The sequence below is a fragment of the Sinohyriopsis cumingii genome, chromosome 8 (genome assembly GCF_028554795.1).
Source record: "Sinohyriopsis cumingii isolate HCF-2022 chromosome 8, ASM2855479v2, whole genome shotgun sequence".
Lineage (NCBI taxonomy): Eukaryota > Metazoa > Mollusca > Bivalvia > Unionida > Unionidae > Sinohyriopsis > Sinohyriopsis cumingii.
In genome coordinates this window covers 70,541,730-70,558,734 of record NC_142968.1, presented here as the reverse complement: position 1 = coordinate 70,558,734, position 17,005 = coordinate 70,541,730, and the positions used below count along the sequence as shown (strand labels likewise).

Here is a 17,005-nt window from a genome sequence, read left to right as displayed (position 1 = left end):
AATGTGTGACATAAGACAGTTAATCCTCACGAAGAAAACATTCGGAGTCTAACGCACATTGCGAAACACAAGGGACATCCAAGTCCAAGTCTGAGCAATGTTAACGATAATCACTTAAAAGACCAAGCTGGTACATCTGGATCTTTTCTAGATAAAAGGTGCAAAGTATGTCAGCATATAATAAAGACAAATTCATTCTCTATCAAAGTGACGAGTAAAAATTTGACCATACATGGTCAAAAAAAAAACAAGCAAAACAGACAATGTAATTTATCCCATTAGACGTAAGATTTAGGGCCTGCATTACTTCTCCTGACCATACTTTCAGTGAAATTATATTGAAGGCTATTTCCCACCATAGCAACTGAATTTCCGAAACCAGGCGCGAATAGGAATCCTTCTGAATACCTTGCCCAAGGACACTGAAACCATGCAAATCAAAGCAAGAAGAATCCAAACTGACACACCATGCATACACTATAAAAAATTTTTTATCTGTTAAGAGCCCATATTTTCCAATTAGATAATTCATTCGCATAGTTTATTATTCATTCACTCACTTACCTATGTATGTATTCTTTGCTGATATTATTGTTACTGTCGTTAATAAAGACAAGCTAATTATCCGGGATATAATGTAAAGAGACATCAATTTATATTAAGAAACAGATTGCGCTCTGAATCGTACTTTTTGTGCGTGAATTGAAACGTCCATTTTTAAAACGACGATTCATCTAGATCCATAAGTAGGTAAAGTGTCATAAATTCAACTGTTTTTTGTTGTTGTTGTTGTTGTTTATTTTTCTTGTTCGTCTCTGTTTTGCAATTGCCTTTACTAAAGAAATAGCGAGAGATGATAGCGATAAGGCTTGTTTAAAAACTAGTTTTAGCACTGTTCGTAGTTACTGTCTTACTAGTGTCTTATTTATACTGTTATGATAATCTCTGACACACTCGTTCCCTTGCTTGTGCACCTGAAATGACAGTTATTCACCATATTAGAAGATATATACATAGATATGTAGGTTTGTGTGTGTTTTGTAATTCACAAACTTCACAAACCCCAGCAGTATTTGTTTCTTCTCAATTGCAGAAAATCGTCCGCAGACATTCAGTTAAAATCGAAGCTTATTATAACAGTTGCCATCATCCGAGTTTAGTTTATGATCGTGGGTACCTGCCGAAACGAACCTCTTTTAGGCTTTAGCTGGAACGTTATACCCAGACTTTAGAGCGAATCGTGGCAAATTTAATTTTGGATCATTTGAAACCTAACTGCAATCGAGGCAAGCTGATCCTATTCGAGCTTTGATTGAATGCTTAGATTTTTGTAGCGATAGATGAAAGGTTAGGATCATATCGATGACCAGACAAGTTTAATTTGTTGCAGAGAGTTTATTTACCTACAGCATGATGTACCATACGACCGCCAAATAGGTGTGATGTTTGTCACTACTGGTTGGATATTGTTAGATAAGAATGGTACGCTTTATCAATAGGAGCTTATGTGTAATATATAATATGTACCTTTCTTTTAGCTACTGGTCTGATTCGGAACTCGACTTTTGAGAAATAAATTGATGTATGACCTTGCTCTAGATATTGTTTCCAGGTCCAGCATGTCGGACATACTTTAATAGTTTCTTTTCTTTCGCTATATTTCAGCATGTGTGCATATGGTCAGTTCTGCGGGGGAATACTGGTACCAGTCGCCAGGAAGAAACGATGTCTGTGGCCTCTATCTAATTGGACAGCCAGATCAACTAATTGAAATAGAATTCACACAATTTGATATAAGTTGCGAATCAGGGGGTCTTCTAGCGGTAAGTATTCGGAATCCCTTTGTGATGCACACATAAATGTTTACATCTCATTTGCAGGTTGCTTTAAATTCAAATGTTGAAGAAGTTAAGAAATACAGTAAGCCATGAAACAATGGAAAATGATGGATAATTTTTAATTAAACTTTCAAAGACAACATAATTGTATGAACGGTCAACACGCAACAGCAATACGTACCGTGTAAATTGATAAAACTAGACCCATTGACAGGTTGCAAGAGTACATTGTTTGTCTTATTTAAATACTTGCTAAACATGGCAATCTGACGACGTCAAATATCCCCACGTATAGCCATGTTTCTAAAATTTACGTTATCACCATACGAATATCTCGCGCATAACAATGTTTCTAATTTTACGTTATCACTGCACAAGTATCCCACGGATAACCATGGTTCTCATTTTCACGTTATCACTAAACGAATATCCCACGCATAGTTATGTTTCTCAATTTCACGTTATCACAACACAAGTATCCCACGCATAGCAACATTCTCAATTTAACCTGTTCACTACACGAGTATCCCACGCATAGCAATGTTTCTCAATTTCACGTTATCACTAATTGAACTAATGAACAATTTATTATTCCATGCTAATGTTGCCCTTACGAAAATCACTATTATTTGTTCTCCGATTTTTCCTGGTTATTCGCGAACTAGTAAAGAACATTACGTATATTCAACAGAAACAGTACTAAAGCCCAAACAAAAATAATATGTTTATTGAGGTTAGCCTGTTGGCCATTGCTTAGGATGGCAAAACAAACGGCTGCGCTACAAATCCAAGACAATTCATTCAAATATACATAATTTCAGAAAATAACCAATGCTGTGTTATAGTTTGTGTCCAAATTATCGCCTAACTTATGCAAATAGCCCTGGTGGAATCTTAATTCTAACTAATCGATTGAATTTCATCATCATTTTAGAAAAACGATGAAAATAAATTTGTATCGTCAGACTTTGACTAGCAAAAAAGGGAATGATAAACCCGTCGTTGGAATAATTAAACATATTAGATGCATTCGTACTAATTATTTGCATGCACCTAAATGCAGTACGTACATAAATCAATTCTTTTTTCCATTGAAAATAACGCACTGCAGGAAGATATAACTGCTTCCTATTTAAGGTTAAAAATGTAATATTTAGATAAGATATCTTTCCTGCAAACACACCTGCAGCACACATTAATTTGTCACATAGCGTTTAATTTATTTGAAACTTCCTTTCTATGCAAAGGTAACTTGATTACACCGTTGTCACTCTAAACGTATTTCACAGTAGGTAGACACAAGTGATTAATTTTTTCCAACAATATTTATTGTGACAGATTAGAAGTACTAGTTTAAGCAATTTTGGGGTGTCTAACTTCCAAAAGAACATTCTAAGTGTACATTTAAACCAGGAATTGCTACATTAGTCAGTTGTCAACATTTAAAATTTTTGAATATATACCAATATTGAATAAAACTGTATCTTAGTTATGAATTGCGTTATGTGCAGACGTGTATTATACATAAGGCACATGTATCAGAAGTGTATTATACATAAGGCACATGTATCAGAAGTGTATTATACATAAGGCACATGTATCAGAAGTGTATTATACATATGGCACATGTATCAGAAGTGTATTATACATAAGGCGCATGTATCAGAAGTGTATTATACATAAGGCACATGTATCAGAGATGATTATTACCTGGTCAGTATTCCAAGTGAATTCTTGTGTATGGATCTTACATTTGCTGTCTATAATTTCATGCCATTCCATTTACATCATTGTCCTGTGAGAGAAACTGACAAATGTAATAACCCTCGTGATAAATGTAATATCCTTGTAATAACTGTAGTACAGTTTGCCATCTTTACTCTGTATCATAGCACTAACGGATCAATGGGGTGTTTTTGCGTCCTTTTATTTTTCATAAAAGAAAATCATTAATATTGTTCCGATTGTTTTTCCAGTAGGGTTGCTATCCAATGAAGAATGTTTCTTGCTTTAAACATAAAGCAGCATTAGGGCATACACAGAATAAATAACGTTTATGTTTTAAAAACAAAGTTCAAAAAGGTCACCTACGCTGAAGCTACCAGTGAATCAGCAACGCACCATTAGAACCGCATATTGCCTGTACACAAAGTGAGTAACACTATCTTTTGACACCAATGTACAAGTAATTACATTTTATGTAAACACGGTTATTTGGAAATTTGGTCCTAAGAAGTTTATATGCTTCATTGTTATTTATTTCCTTGACATTTCTTGAAGTAATATTTGACGTTCTTGATTAATTATATATTTAACGTATATCCTGCATATACACTTAGCTCTAACAGCTGAATGAAAATATACAAAGTTAAATATGCTGCTACAACATAATTAGACAACATGCGGTTGGGTCGATTCTTCCAATTAGATGGGACGACGGTATATTTTCAGGCCAAGGAAACATACCTAGAATAATATTTCTTCTGTCTTAACAATAATCTGGAACTCGGAAATATATTGGCAATTTCCTAGAAAAGAGTTTGATTCGCTCATTCCAAAAAACACAGAAAGACCTGATAAGATATATAGTGGGCATTATCTATAGAGATGAGTTTGATTTCCTCGTTCGAAATAACACAGAAAGACCTGATAAGATATATAGTGGACATTATCTATAGAAATGAGTTTGATTTCCTCGTTCGAAATAACACAGAAAGACCTGATAAGATATATAGTGGGCATTATCTATAGAAATGAGTTTGATTTCCTCGTTCGAAATAACACAGAAAGACCTGATAAGATATATAGTGGTAATTATCTATAGAAAACCGTTTCAATTGCTTGTTCGAAATGCCACAGAAAGACTTGATAAGATAGATATTGGTCATTTTCTATAGAAAACTATTTTCTTTGCTCATTACAAATAACACAGAAAGACCTGATAAGATATATAGTGGTCATTATCTATAGAAAACCGTTTCATTTGCTTGTTTGAAATACCACAGAAAGACTTGATAAGACATATATTGGTCATTTTCTATAGAAAACTATTTCCTTTGCTCATTACAAATAACAGAAAGACCTGATAAGATATATAGTGGTCATTATCTATAGAAAACCGTTTCATTTGCTTGTTCGAAATACCACAGAAAGACTTGATAAGACAGATATTGGTCATTTTCTATAGAAAACTATTTCCTTTGCTCATTACAAATAACACAGAAAGACCTGATAAGATATATAGTGGTCATTATCTATAGAAAACCGTTTCAATTGCTTGTTTGAAATACCACAGAAAGACGTGATAAGACAGATATTGGTCATTTTCTATAGAAAACTATTTCCTTTGCTCATTACAAATAACACAGAAAGACCTGATAAGATATATAGTGGTCATTATCTATAGAAAACCGTTTCATTTGCTTGTTTGAAATACCACAGAAAGACGTGATAAGACATATATTGGTTTCTATAGAAAACTATATCCTTTGCTCATTACAAATAACAGAAAGACCTGATAAGATATATAGTGGTCATTATCTATAGAAAACCGTTTCATTTGCTTGTTTGAAATACCACAGAAAGACGTGATAAGACATATATTGGTCATTTTCTATAGAAAACTATTTCCTTTGCTCATTACAAATAACAGAAAGACCTGATAAGATATATAGTGGTCATTATCTATAGAAAACCGTTTCAATTGCTTGTTTGAAATACCACAGAAAGACGTGATAAGACAGATATTGGTCATTTTCTATAGAAAACTATTTCCTTTGCTCATTACAAATAACACAGAAAGACCTGATAAGATATATAGTGGTCATTATCTATAGAAAACCGTTTCAATTGCTTGTTTGAAATACCACAGAAAGACGTGATAAGACAGATATTGGTCATTTTCTATAGAAAACTATTTCCTTTGCTCATTACAAATAACACAGAAAGACCTGATAAGATATATAGTGGTCATTATCTATAGAAAACCGTTTCAATTGCTTGTTTGAAATACCACAGAAAGACGTGATAAGACAGATATTGGTCATTTTCTATAAAAAAAACTATTTCCTTTGCTCATTACAAATAACACAGAAAGACCTGATAAGATATATAGTGGTCATTATCTATAGAAAACCGTTTCATTTGCTTGTTTGAAATACCACAGAAAGACGTGATAAGACATATATTGGTTTCTATAGAAAACTATTTCCTTTGCTCATTACAAATAACAGAAAGACCTGATAAGATATATAGTGGTCATTATCTATAGAAAACCGTTTCATTTGCTTGTTTGAAATACCACAGAAAGACGTGATAAGACATATATTGGTCATTTTCTATAGAAAACTATTTCCTTTGCTCATTACAAATAACAGAAAGCCCTGATAAGATATATAGTGGTCATTATCCGTGGAAAACCGTTACATTTGCTTGTTCGAAATACCACAGAAAGACTTGATAAGACATATAGTGGGCATTATTTATAGAAACCCGTTTCATTTGCTCGTTCGAAATAACACAGAAAGACCTGATAAGACATTTAGTGGGCATTATCTATAGAAATGATTTTGATTTTCTTGTTCGAAATAACACAGAAAGACTTGATAAGACAGATATTGATCATTTTCTATAGAAAACTATTTCCTTTGCTCATTACAAATAACACAGAAAGACCTGATAAGATATATAGTGGTCATTATCTATAGAAAACCGTTTCATTTGCTTGTTCGAAATAACACAGAACGACTTGATAAGACATATATTGGTCATTTTCTATAGAAAACCGTTTCATTTGCTCGTTCGAAATAACACAGAAAGACCTGATACGACATATAGTGGGCATTATCTATAGAAATGATTTTGATTTTCTCGTTCGAAATAACACAGAAAGACCTGATAAGATATATAGCGGTCATTATCTATAGAAAACCCTTTCATTTGCTTGTTCGAAATAACAAAGAAAGACCTGATAAGACATATATTGGTCATTTTCTATAGAAAACTGTTTTATTTTCTCATTCTAAATAACACTGAGAGTACGGATAAGACATATAGTGGCCATTTCCTATAGAAAACAGTTTGAGTTGCTCATTCCATATAACACAGAGAGACCTGATAAGATATACAGAGGTCATTTTCTATAGAAAATAGATTCATTTGATCATTGCAAATAACAAAGAGAGGAGAGACCTTATAATACATATAGTGTTCATTTGCTCCAGAAAGTTTGATTTCCAAATAACATAGAGATACATGACAAGCAATATATATAGTGGCCATTTCCTAAAGAAGGATGGATTTGCTCATTCCAAGTAACAGAGAGACCTGATAGGATATAAAGTAGCTATTTCTTATAGAAAAGAGTTGTATTTGCTCATTCCAAGTCAAGAGACTTGATAAGATAAAAAGTGGCTATTTCCTACAGAAAAGAGTTGTATTTGCTCATTCCAAATAACAGTGAGACTTGATAAGATATAAAGTGGCTATTTCCTACAGAAAAGAGTTGTATTTGCTCATTCCAAATAACAGAGAGAATTGATAAGATATAAAGTGGCTATTTTCTACAGGAAAGTGTTGTATTTGCTCATTCCAAATAACACAGAGAGCCCAGATAATATACAGTTATTAGCCATAGGGGCATTACATTCCTAATGTTAAACTAATCTACAATTTGAGTATCTTCTACCACTCGGAAATCAATCTCAAATTTTGTTTATAACACTCATTTTGTTTATAACACTCATTTTGTTTATAACACTCATTTTGTTTATAACACTCATTTTGTTTTTCAATTGTGTATGGCATAACTAATGCTGTTAATATATATGCAGTGTTGTATCAATAAATGGGTTCATTGTTATGAAAACTCCTGATATTTAACCGTAGTTGAATGCAAGTGATACACTTTCTCCAAAAATAATTAATAAACGATAAGAAGTACTATATGTTGAAATAGTTTTGGGGTTTATAACTTTGCAAGCAACAAGCTGAGGGAAAAGTTTGGATAACTATTGTGATTTTTCATTGTGTGAAACCTTTTATATTGAAAAATAGACCTAGGTTGAATGAAGCTGGTCTTTTTCTGAGAAATGTATTAGACCGACTTCATTTAAGTCTGGGAAGCTTCATTGTGTTTAAAGAAAATAAACATATTTTTTGTAATTTGTCTGCTATGGTATAACATGACACCCCAGTTAGACCGCTGTCTAGTGAGACCAATAGTACTCTGAAGCAAAACACTCTGGAGCAATTAACGCTAGAGCAAATGCAACCAAGATTTGCACTTGTGCTTCAGTGTTGCTACAGGTACAACACGTGCAAATGTAACGAACACGAACAACAATTGTCATGGGATCATGGAATCAATATACTGAGTCAGATAGTCTGTATTTTATCTTGTTACTTACTGTCCCTACCAACGTTATTAACGTGCATCTTTGGAATATTTCGGAGATTTGCCTTCCAGTGAAGAACGTTAATTGCATTCACCAACACAGCAACATCAAATCCTCGGAAGAAAACAAAATGTTTTCTGAGTTCAGCCTAAAGAGAAAAAAACATGTTTGTTGAGTTCAGCCTCTAGGCCCTTGGGAATGATGACAAATGTGTGATTTTGCCGGATGAGCAAAGATCACTTGCACTAAACATTCCAGTAATTTCATTCAAATGCAGCTGTTGACATGACCACTAAGCGAGGTTATATTACCACTAAGCGAGATTACATGACCACTAAGAGAGAATACATTACCACTAAGCGAGGTCACATTACCACGAAATGAGGTTACATTACCACTAGGAGAGATTACATTACCACTAAACGAGGTTACATTACCACTAAGGGAGATTACATTGCCACTAAGAGAGTTTACATTACCTCTAAACGAGGTTACATTACCACTAAGAGAGATTACATTACCACTAAACGAGGTTACATTACCACTAAGAGAGTTTACATTACCACTGAGCGAGGTTACATTACCACTAAGAGAGGTTACATTACCACTAAGCGAGGTTACATTACCACTGAACGACGTTACATTACTACTTTAACGACGCGATATTATCACTAGGAGAGGTTACATTACCACTGAACGAGGTTATATTACCACAAAACCAAGTTACATGGTTACTGTCTGTTAAGTGTCATCTCGTGCTCAAATTATTGAAGTATTGCATCACGGATGGAACTCTACGTCTTCCGCAATATAATGCAAATGGTCGCAGACTATTTCCTTTGAACGTTTTAACTTGAGATGTCATCAAGTTAAAAATGATTGCTTGATCTCTCTACAGTGATGAAAGTTAAAGACGGTGAAGGAGAATGGGTTCAAAGATTTACTTGCCTTTTCATGACAGTAACTGAACACGCCTGCTTTCATATATCACTATCCAGTCATGCCACCATAAAGGAAGATAAGAACGTTAAATGGATTTTATGTAACCAAATTATTCTCATCACAAAATATGCGTGTTTCTAAAGAGAACACCTTGATATTCTGAGAATTTATGGCTGTCTTCTAGCTTAATTTTCATGTTTCAGTAGGTGTTAAGTTTTAATGTTCATGTCACGATATTTTATTTCTAGTAACTTATTCTACATTATCACCGCTCCGGTGGCCTAACTGGTTAGAGCGACCACCTCGGATACTAGAGGTCGCAGGTTCGAACCCCGGCCGAGTCATACCAGAGACTTATAAAAAAAATGGCACTATCAGCTGCTGCAGGACTGGTCGGCCTGGTTTCAGGATAATGTGAATGGATGAGACATGATACTACATGTCTTGCGGCATGATACCTCAGTGCTAGGCATCACTATAAACTGCCACACTGCAGACATCATATCGATATGACTTGAAAATTGTTAAAGCTACGTTAAAAATCACACACACACACACACACATATATATATATTGTATCCCTTATGATGAAGCCATGTTAGCAGTTACGGTATATGTGGTATCAGTAGACGAATTGACTTCAATACACAAAACTTTCACTCATTGTTTCCTCTTTTGAAACTGTGCCAGCAACAATTGTTATTGAACACTCATGATCACGAAAACATGCTTTGAGGTTTTCGACGTATTTTGTCCCATGAGTGAAATATCAAATCGCACAGGGTCGCTTTATTCAAACAGATTTATTCATTCAATACCTTGACAATACGTTTGTAAAACGGGTGATAAAATGGAATGGCTACGCTCTTGCGTTATACAGCCAGTACAGAACGAAAATATGTACAAATCGGCAATCATGGCATGCAGTGATCATTAGATTATCTAGTGGTTATTTTCATGTCAGAAATAATCGACAAAAATATGGATCTAAGAGGACGTCGTTTGTTCCAATGTTTCCAGCAGTCTCTCTGGGAACAAGTGGCACATTGTCCAGACCATTACAAATATGAGTTTGCAGCATCAATTTATGAAGTTTTAGGTAAACAGATTCTCTCGGGAATAAACCGGTAGATGAGCTTTGTCACCATTAATGTAAAGTAGGCATATGCCATCTTAGCATTCAACAATGTCATTACTAGTAACAAGATCTTATAAACGTTGAGTTTATGCTCTTGTGCGAACCCATGGCAGAAAGCAAACTACGTAATAAACCATCAATTTTCCATCAGTTTGTCTTGTTTATAGGCCCCCAAGGAAACAACATCCAGTTTAAACAACTTAAAATGGAGTTAGTTTGTGATTCTGCCTCAGATGGGTGGGGATAACTACACGACAATCATCGCCACCAAAACAGAATAATGAAAAACAAATATAATACATTACACTTGATCTCGTCGTCGTGTCCACTTGAATCTACTTTCCTCTAGAGTTATTTTTGTTGCTCTAACATAAATCTCAAAGGAAATATATCATGTCATCCACAAATGGTTTTTTAAAATCAAAATCGGGTAAATATGATAGATACAGTTCCATACAAACTCAATGTCAATACCATGCATACTCATGAATAAGTGCCACTACCATTCATACTCATGAATAAGTGCCACTACCATGCATACTCATGAATAAGTGCCATTACCATGCATACTCATGAATAAGTGCCACTACCATGCATACTCATGAATAAGTGCCACTACCATGCACACTCATGAATAAGTGCCATTACCATGCATACTCATGAATAAGTGCCACTACCATGCACACTCATGAATAAGTGCCACTACCATGCACACTCATGAATAAGTGCCATTACCATGCACACTCATGAATAAGTGCCATTACCATGCACACTCATGAATAAGTGCCACTACCATGCATACTCATGAATAAGTGCCACTGCCATGCATACTCATGAATAAGTGCCACTAACATGCACACTCATTAATACGTGCCAGTATCAAACATTATCATGAATAAGGGCCAGTACCATTCATATTCATGAATAAGTGCATCCCCATCTTCTGAATGAATTAAACATGGTGCAAAATTTCAACGAAATCCTCTCCACTTCTCCTCCCCCCCCCCCCCCCGTTGCATAAGGGAATGAATGCAGTGAACTCTGTGCAGTAAGAAAATAAAAAGAAAGAAAAGTGAACTTGCACCAGGTAACCTACAAGAATCTGGGAGTTTGTAACAGATAGATGTACAAGTTCCATCGGATTTTAATACAGTGTTCCCAATACCAATGATACAAAGTTACAATAGCTTGTCAAGACTCGTACGGTACATGTATTTACAAGTTATCTATTTAATGCTTGTTTTTATTTGTTTCATAATGTTTAATAAAATCTATTAATATGGTCTAAAACGTATTATTTAATATTAAAATGTCCGAAGGCCGCTCTCCCTTCCCTTAACCTTTCTGTATTACTTTGTCCGTTGGAAAGGCAACAGAAACATAGGGATGTGCAATGAACAAATGCCTTTATGGTAATTCCCCCTACCCCACCACCGCATCGCTCTCTCTCTCTCTCTCTCGTCAGGACCCCCATAGATACATACCGGCAAATATCCGTTAAAAAACTAGCGTGGTGTTATGCAAAAATGTCTCTTGACCTATGAATCAAGGCAAAATGTAGTCACGCGAAGCAACGAAAAGGGGAAAGTTAGAAACGGAGGTTATTGTAATCTTGCACACAAAAAAAATGAAAATAATTTCGCAGTACATTCTCTAGGGGTCAACGTTACACGTGACCATTACGTTTGTCGTATGGGCTAGACTAGCAATAAAATATTGACTGGAATCTGATCTGTTTATGGCATGAATTTTATTTTTAAAAATATTCGCTCGGTTAACGGTTTGAGACAGATAGAGTGCAATGTTCAGGAAAGGTCAGTAACGGAAATTGACAAGAATCATGACAAACCAGGGAAAGATTTAGGAAATCGTGATCCATTTGAAACAGGTGTCATAAAATTATATTTCCAGAGTAGATACTAATAAACTCGGTCTACAGAGAGTTAATCTGACTTTGATGGAAGTGATACAATTTTTGACGGTTAAAGAAGTAATTCTGATTGACGTTGCTAAACGAGGGAGTATGCTTTCCAAGGCGAGCAAGAATTTACCTTCAGAAAATATAAGGATTTCCTATTAAATTATACAAGGACGCGTGTGTAAAAGTGACAGACAAGAAAGGGAAGAGATTCGACACCATATGGAGGTGGTAGTCTCAGATAAAGCATAAAGAAAACAACCCCATACCTGTCCACATAGTGGAATAAGAGCATTGTCTGCAGCCAAGAGGTTGATAGAGACAGAGGGGTGGGGGGGGAGGAGGAGATAGACAGACAGAGATAGAAACAAACAGATAGGCAGAGATATTGGAGTTCCATCAGTCACTAGATTCTATGATGAAATTTGTTCTATCTGTATTAGAACGGCTGTTTGAATTACGTAGAAATCTTATAAAGAAAATGAACTATTCAAATGTCATATTCAATTTCAGTTGTTGGCGTAATTGATAAAATTGTTACATTTTACATACGTGGGATCGTGTTGTTCTATTCAGTATATCTGCACAGTTTTCTGCTGTTCCATCCCTTACTTTTATATTTTATTGTATTGTTTACTCGACCTGGGCAATAACACCGTGGTCTATCATCTCCTAGATAACGATAACCAGAAAATATAAGGAGTGGAAGATCACACACATCTCCACCACCTCTGTCTGTCTGTCTCTGTCTCCTCCCCGCCCCCCAGATAGAAACAATTGTATGGTTGGTAGCAATGTTAATTACATTATAATAACTACTTAGATGACCTGTAGATACATTTAAATGTTTGAATTATCTCTGACGGTTCCACGTTATGATTAGTTTATATTTCCAACTCGTTTCAGTATGCAGGCTGGTATGTTCAATGATCAAGAAGTTAACCATGCTGCTTTTGTAGCACTTAACTTTCTTCATTTAACCCATCTTTCTTTTCTAAATCATAAGTATGTATTTTATTTATTTAATCAAAAATGCTAATGAAAAGAGAAGTTCAAACACAAAAGAAGCAGCTTATCAATCTGCAAAGGAGACTGCGATTATTTGCAAATAATGACGAACTACATTGTCTAGCGGATGCACTCGAATCGGCCGTGTAGAGTTCATTCATTCTGTCGATACACATTTGTTTGTAATAGATCTTAAATGCGTTGGAAATGCAAGTATTTGTATTTGTATGCTGATAATGATGATTAGGAATTAAGATAGTTCTAAAGAGAATGTTGCACTTATAACTATTTTGAACGTTTTGATAGTTTGGCCCGTTCTTGTTGGTAGAGGCAACCCATCCTAAGCGATTATCCTTGTTGGGAACGCCTTTTTTAAGAACAAATAAAGGCCTTTCCAGCCAGTTTTTGTGCCATTAAACTACGACACGTTAGATTCAAAATTGCGGCTTTAAATAAATTTTGTCTTTCGATTTTCCCAAATTATAAACTGCGTATATATAATTATATTATTTCATTCCTTTTTCCCACCACTAAAATATCTAAAGCAATGTTTATTTCTTTATTCCACAAAAAATTAATTTGAGCAAGGGTCAACTACAAGCTAGGAATAATTCCACTCTTGTTAAATAACATAAACTGAAATACTTCCAGAAAGCCCTTAAATGGTTTGAATGTCTCCATCTACAAGTTTTTTGCATTATTTTATATTGATGATGTCACATTGTAAAGAAACCTCATGTTTTGTTTTTTAACAATTATCGGCCACACTTGAAGTAATAATTTTTATAGTTGCACTCAAAGCACTATCCTAATTATCGAAGATATTTCTGTCTAATACGATAATCTTTTTTGGAAATAAAGTTGAGGTTAACCAATGTACGTCAAAATAAACATTTAATATAACTTAAAGAGAAATATATATTACTTAAGTTTCTTAAAAGGACTTGTACTGATGCCACAGCTGTACTTTGTTAACATTTAAAAGCACCGTATTCATGTCCTAATGTGTATTTGAAATACCATATCAGAATGCTTGAACGGTCACATACATATGGCATCAGAGTGTTTTGACAGTGACAGAAATACCGTGTCAGAGTGTTGCAACGTTCGCATTAATATCTTGTCAAAGTGTTTCAACATTGATATAACAACTGTCAGAGTGTTTTTAGCGGACGCATCAATACCATGACAATGTGTATTAACGATCGCACTAATACCTTTTCGTAGTGTTTTAACGTGACATAAATACCATGTTAGAGTATTTTAATGGTCACATAAATACCATGTCAGAGTATTTTAATGGTCACATTACTACCATGTCAGAATGTTTGATGCTAACATAAATGTTGTGTCATGGTGTTTCAACCTTAATAGAAATACCATGCTAGAGTGCTGTAGCAGTCGCATTAATACCTTGTCAGATTGTTTTAACGGTGACATAATAAATACCATGTCACAGTATTATAACAGTCACAACAATACCATGTCAGAGTGTTTTAACGGTGACATAAATACCTTGTCCGAGTGTTTTAAAGGTAACAACAATACTATGTCAGAGTGTTTAAAAGTCACATAAATACTATGTCAGGATGTTTCAACTGTCTTAGAAATACCACGTTAGAACGCTTTAACAGTCACGTTAATATCTTGTCAGAGTGTTTTAGCGTTCACTAAAACATACAGTAAAGATTAATATCATATTTCGTGTTCTTCAGGTGTTCGATGGGTGGGAGCTGAACAATCAATATTACCCTGGAGTGGAAGATCATAACCTTCCAATGATTGAAAGGTACAGAACGTTCTGCGGGACTGAAGCTCCGAATAAGTTGTACATCTCGTCCCAGAACGTGGCACTTATTCAGTTTCAGATACCCCAAGCGGGCGAGGGTTTCAAGGTCAAAGTCAGCTTCAGAATCAACCCACAACGTAAGACTTGGATTATTTAGATTATTTCTCATTGCACGTCTGTGATAGACTGTACATTTCAACCCATGAAAGATGTAGGTTTATGGCTGATAAATTCCCTCAATTATAATATCCAAATATAAGCTAATAAATCCAGAGCAATCCAAACATTAAGTTTCTTAAAGCACACGTTCAAAAACTCTGTATTTATATTAGTCACACGTACTTTGTATCCATCTTGTGTAACGTGTAGAGCAGAGGTGGGCAAACTTTCCAGTGCAAGTGTCCCATACACAAATTTACACCTTGTCGCGGGTCGTATTGTTCACTAAGTAAAATAATTAATATTTGAAATAGCAAAACAAAAGATTTTTCTAAATAACATCTAATTAATTTTCAGTTGTTAATATGTTGTTAATATTTGAAAACTTAAACTTAAACTTTAAAAGAAGCACATTTATTGGATAAACAGAGTAACATAAAGAGAGTCAGTGCGACTGATGACTTGATCCTAGGCCACATGAAAACCCTCGGCGGGCCGCATGAAAGCCTTGGCGGGCCGCATGCGGCACGCACGCCGTAGTTTGCCCACCCCTGGTGTAGAGTGTAGAGTGGCATGCTGTGGCGAAAGTTGGTTCATCTCACCAAACCGTTTAGACCCAATAACTCCAATGGGCAAATATGTACATATTTTAATTTAGAAATTTGGTAAAGATTATTAGATTTTTATTTCCTTTTAAATATATTACACAGTCATTGTGTCTGTCCATTTATGTGTGTCAAATAGTCTACAATGCTCCAAGACGAAACCTTAAGCACAAAACTGTTTTATTACATAATCATCATTTGAAACTTGAGAAAACACAGCCTGCTGAAAAAAACTCAAATTCGTTTTAATTTTAAACACACAGGATGATTTACGATAATGCCGTTTTCAAAAATCCTTGGAAAGAAATGATGTAATTGACAAACGCATTGGTTCTTAGTTGCTGTTAGTGATTGCTGTATGGATATATATGATGTAGACATAAGTATACCTTATAATATATTGTTAGATTTTATTATTATTGTGGTAATTCTGGCAATTGGCAGTTTAGGCTTGTAAGTATAAATATATGAATACAACTATTTCTACATTTTGGCATTGTCATTATCAACTTACAAATTTCATATACATGAAAGGTTAAAATAGATGAATATAATTCATCTTCTTATACAAAAGTCATTGATTTCAGATATTGGTTATATTTCTGTCCGATTTATTAAACATGACCAAGTGATTGATTCAGAGGATATGTCAATTAATCGATCAATATCTTTGCCCATGCTACTATACCTGTTTTGGAAAGACAATTGTAGTAAGGACGAGAAACCGTAGGAATGGCAAGAAAGCTGGCACACTAAAAATGGACGGACAGAAAAACAAGCTACAAACAAACAATCATTGCACCATCCCCGTTTGTTCGTCGTTTCAGCATGTAACGTAATGGCTATGACTACGGAAGGCGTCTTTACAATGAAGAACTTTGGTCTCCGAAGGAATTGCACTGTGTCCATTATCAACCCAGTGAGAATCAAGATGGTAAATGTGGATGTGAGCGTGTCTGGGGAAAGGACATCCATCAAAAGAGAAACAGGTCTTACTAACAAGGTAAAACGACTTACTATATGGTACGATGTTTTATATATACACAGGGAGAGAATTACAAATATACAACAAAATGGTAAGTGCTCTCCCTGGATTCTACCGGAAAATGCTTGATGAAACTAAGCAGAATCATTACTTAATACAAATATAACTATCATAGAGGTTAGAGAGTTTATAATTCATAAGGAATTAAAAATTCTCTCAACTGTAAGA

At 34.8% G+C, this 17,005-nt stretch overlaps 1 protein-coding gene across 1 annotated transcript in view; it reads left to right on the top strand.

Annotated features, from left to right (window-relative positions):
- The window catches only part of LOC149793782 (corticotropin-releasing hormone-binding protein-like), a 36,764-nt gene that overhangs the window by 15,383 nt on the left and 4,376 nt on the right, over positions 1–17,005 (top strand). Inside the window, exons 3-5 of the mRNA XM_089966459.1 lie at positions 1,666–1,823; positions 14,955–15,165; positions 16,620–16,795. Of these exons, the coding sequence (XP_089822585.1) occupies positions 1,666–1,823; positions 14,955–15,165; positions 16,620–16,795 (545 nt within the window). The remainder of the gene's footprint in view (positions 1–1,665; positions 1,824–14,954; positions 15,166–16,619; positions 16,796–17,005) is intronic.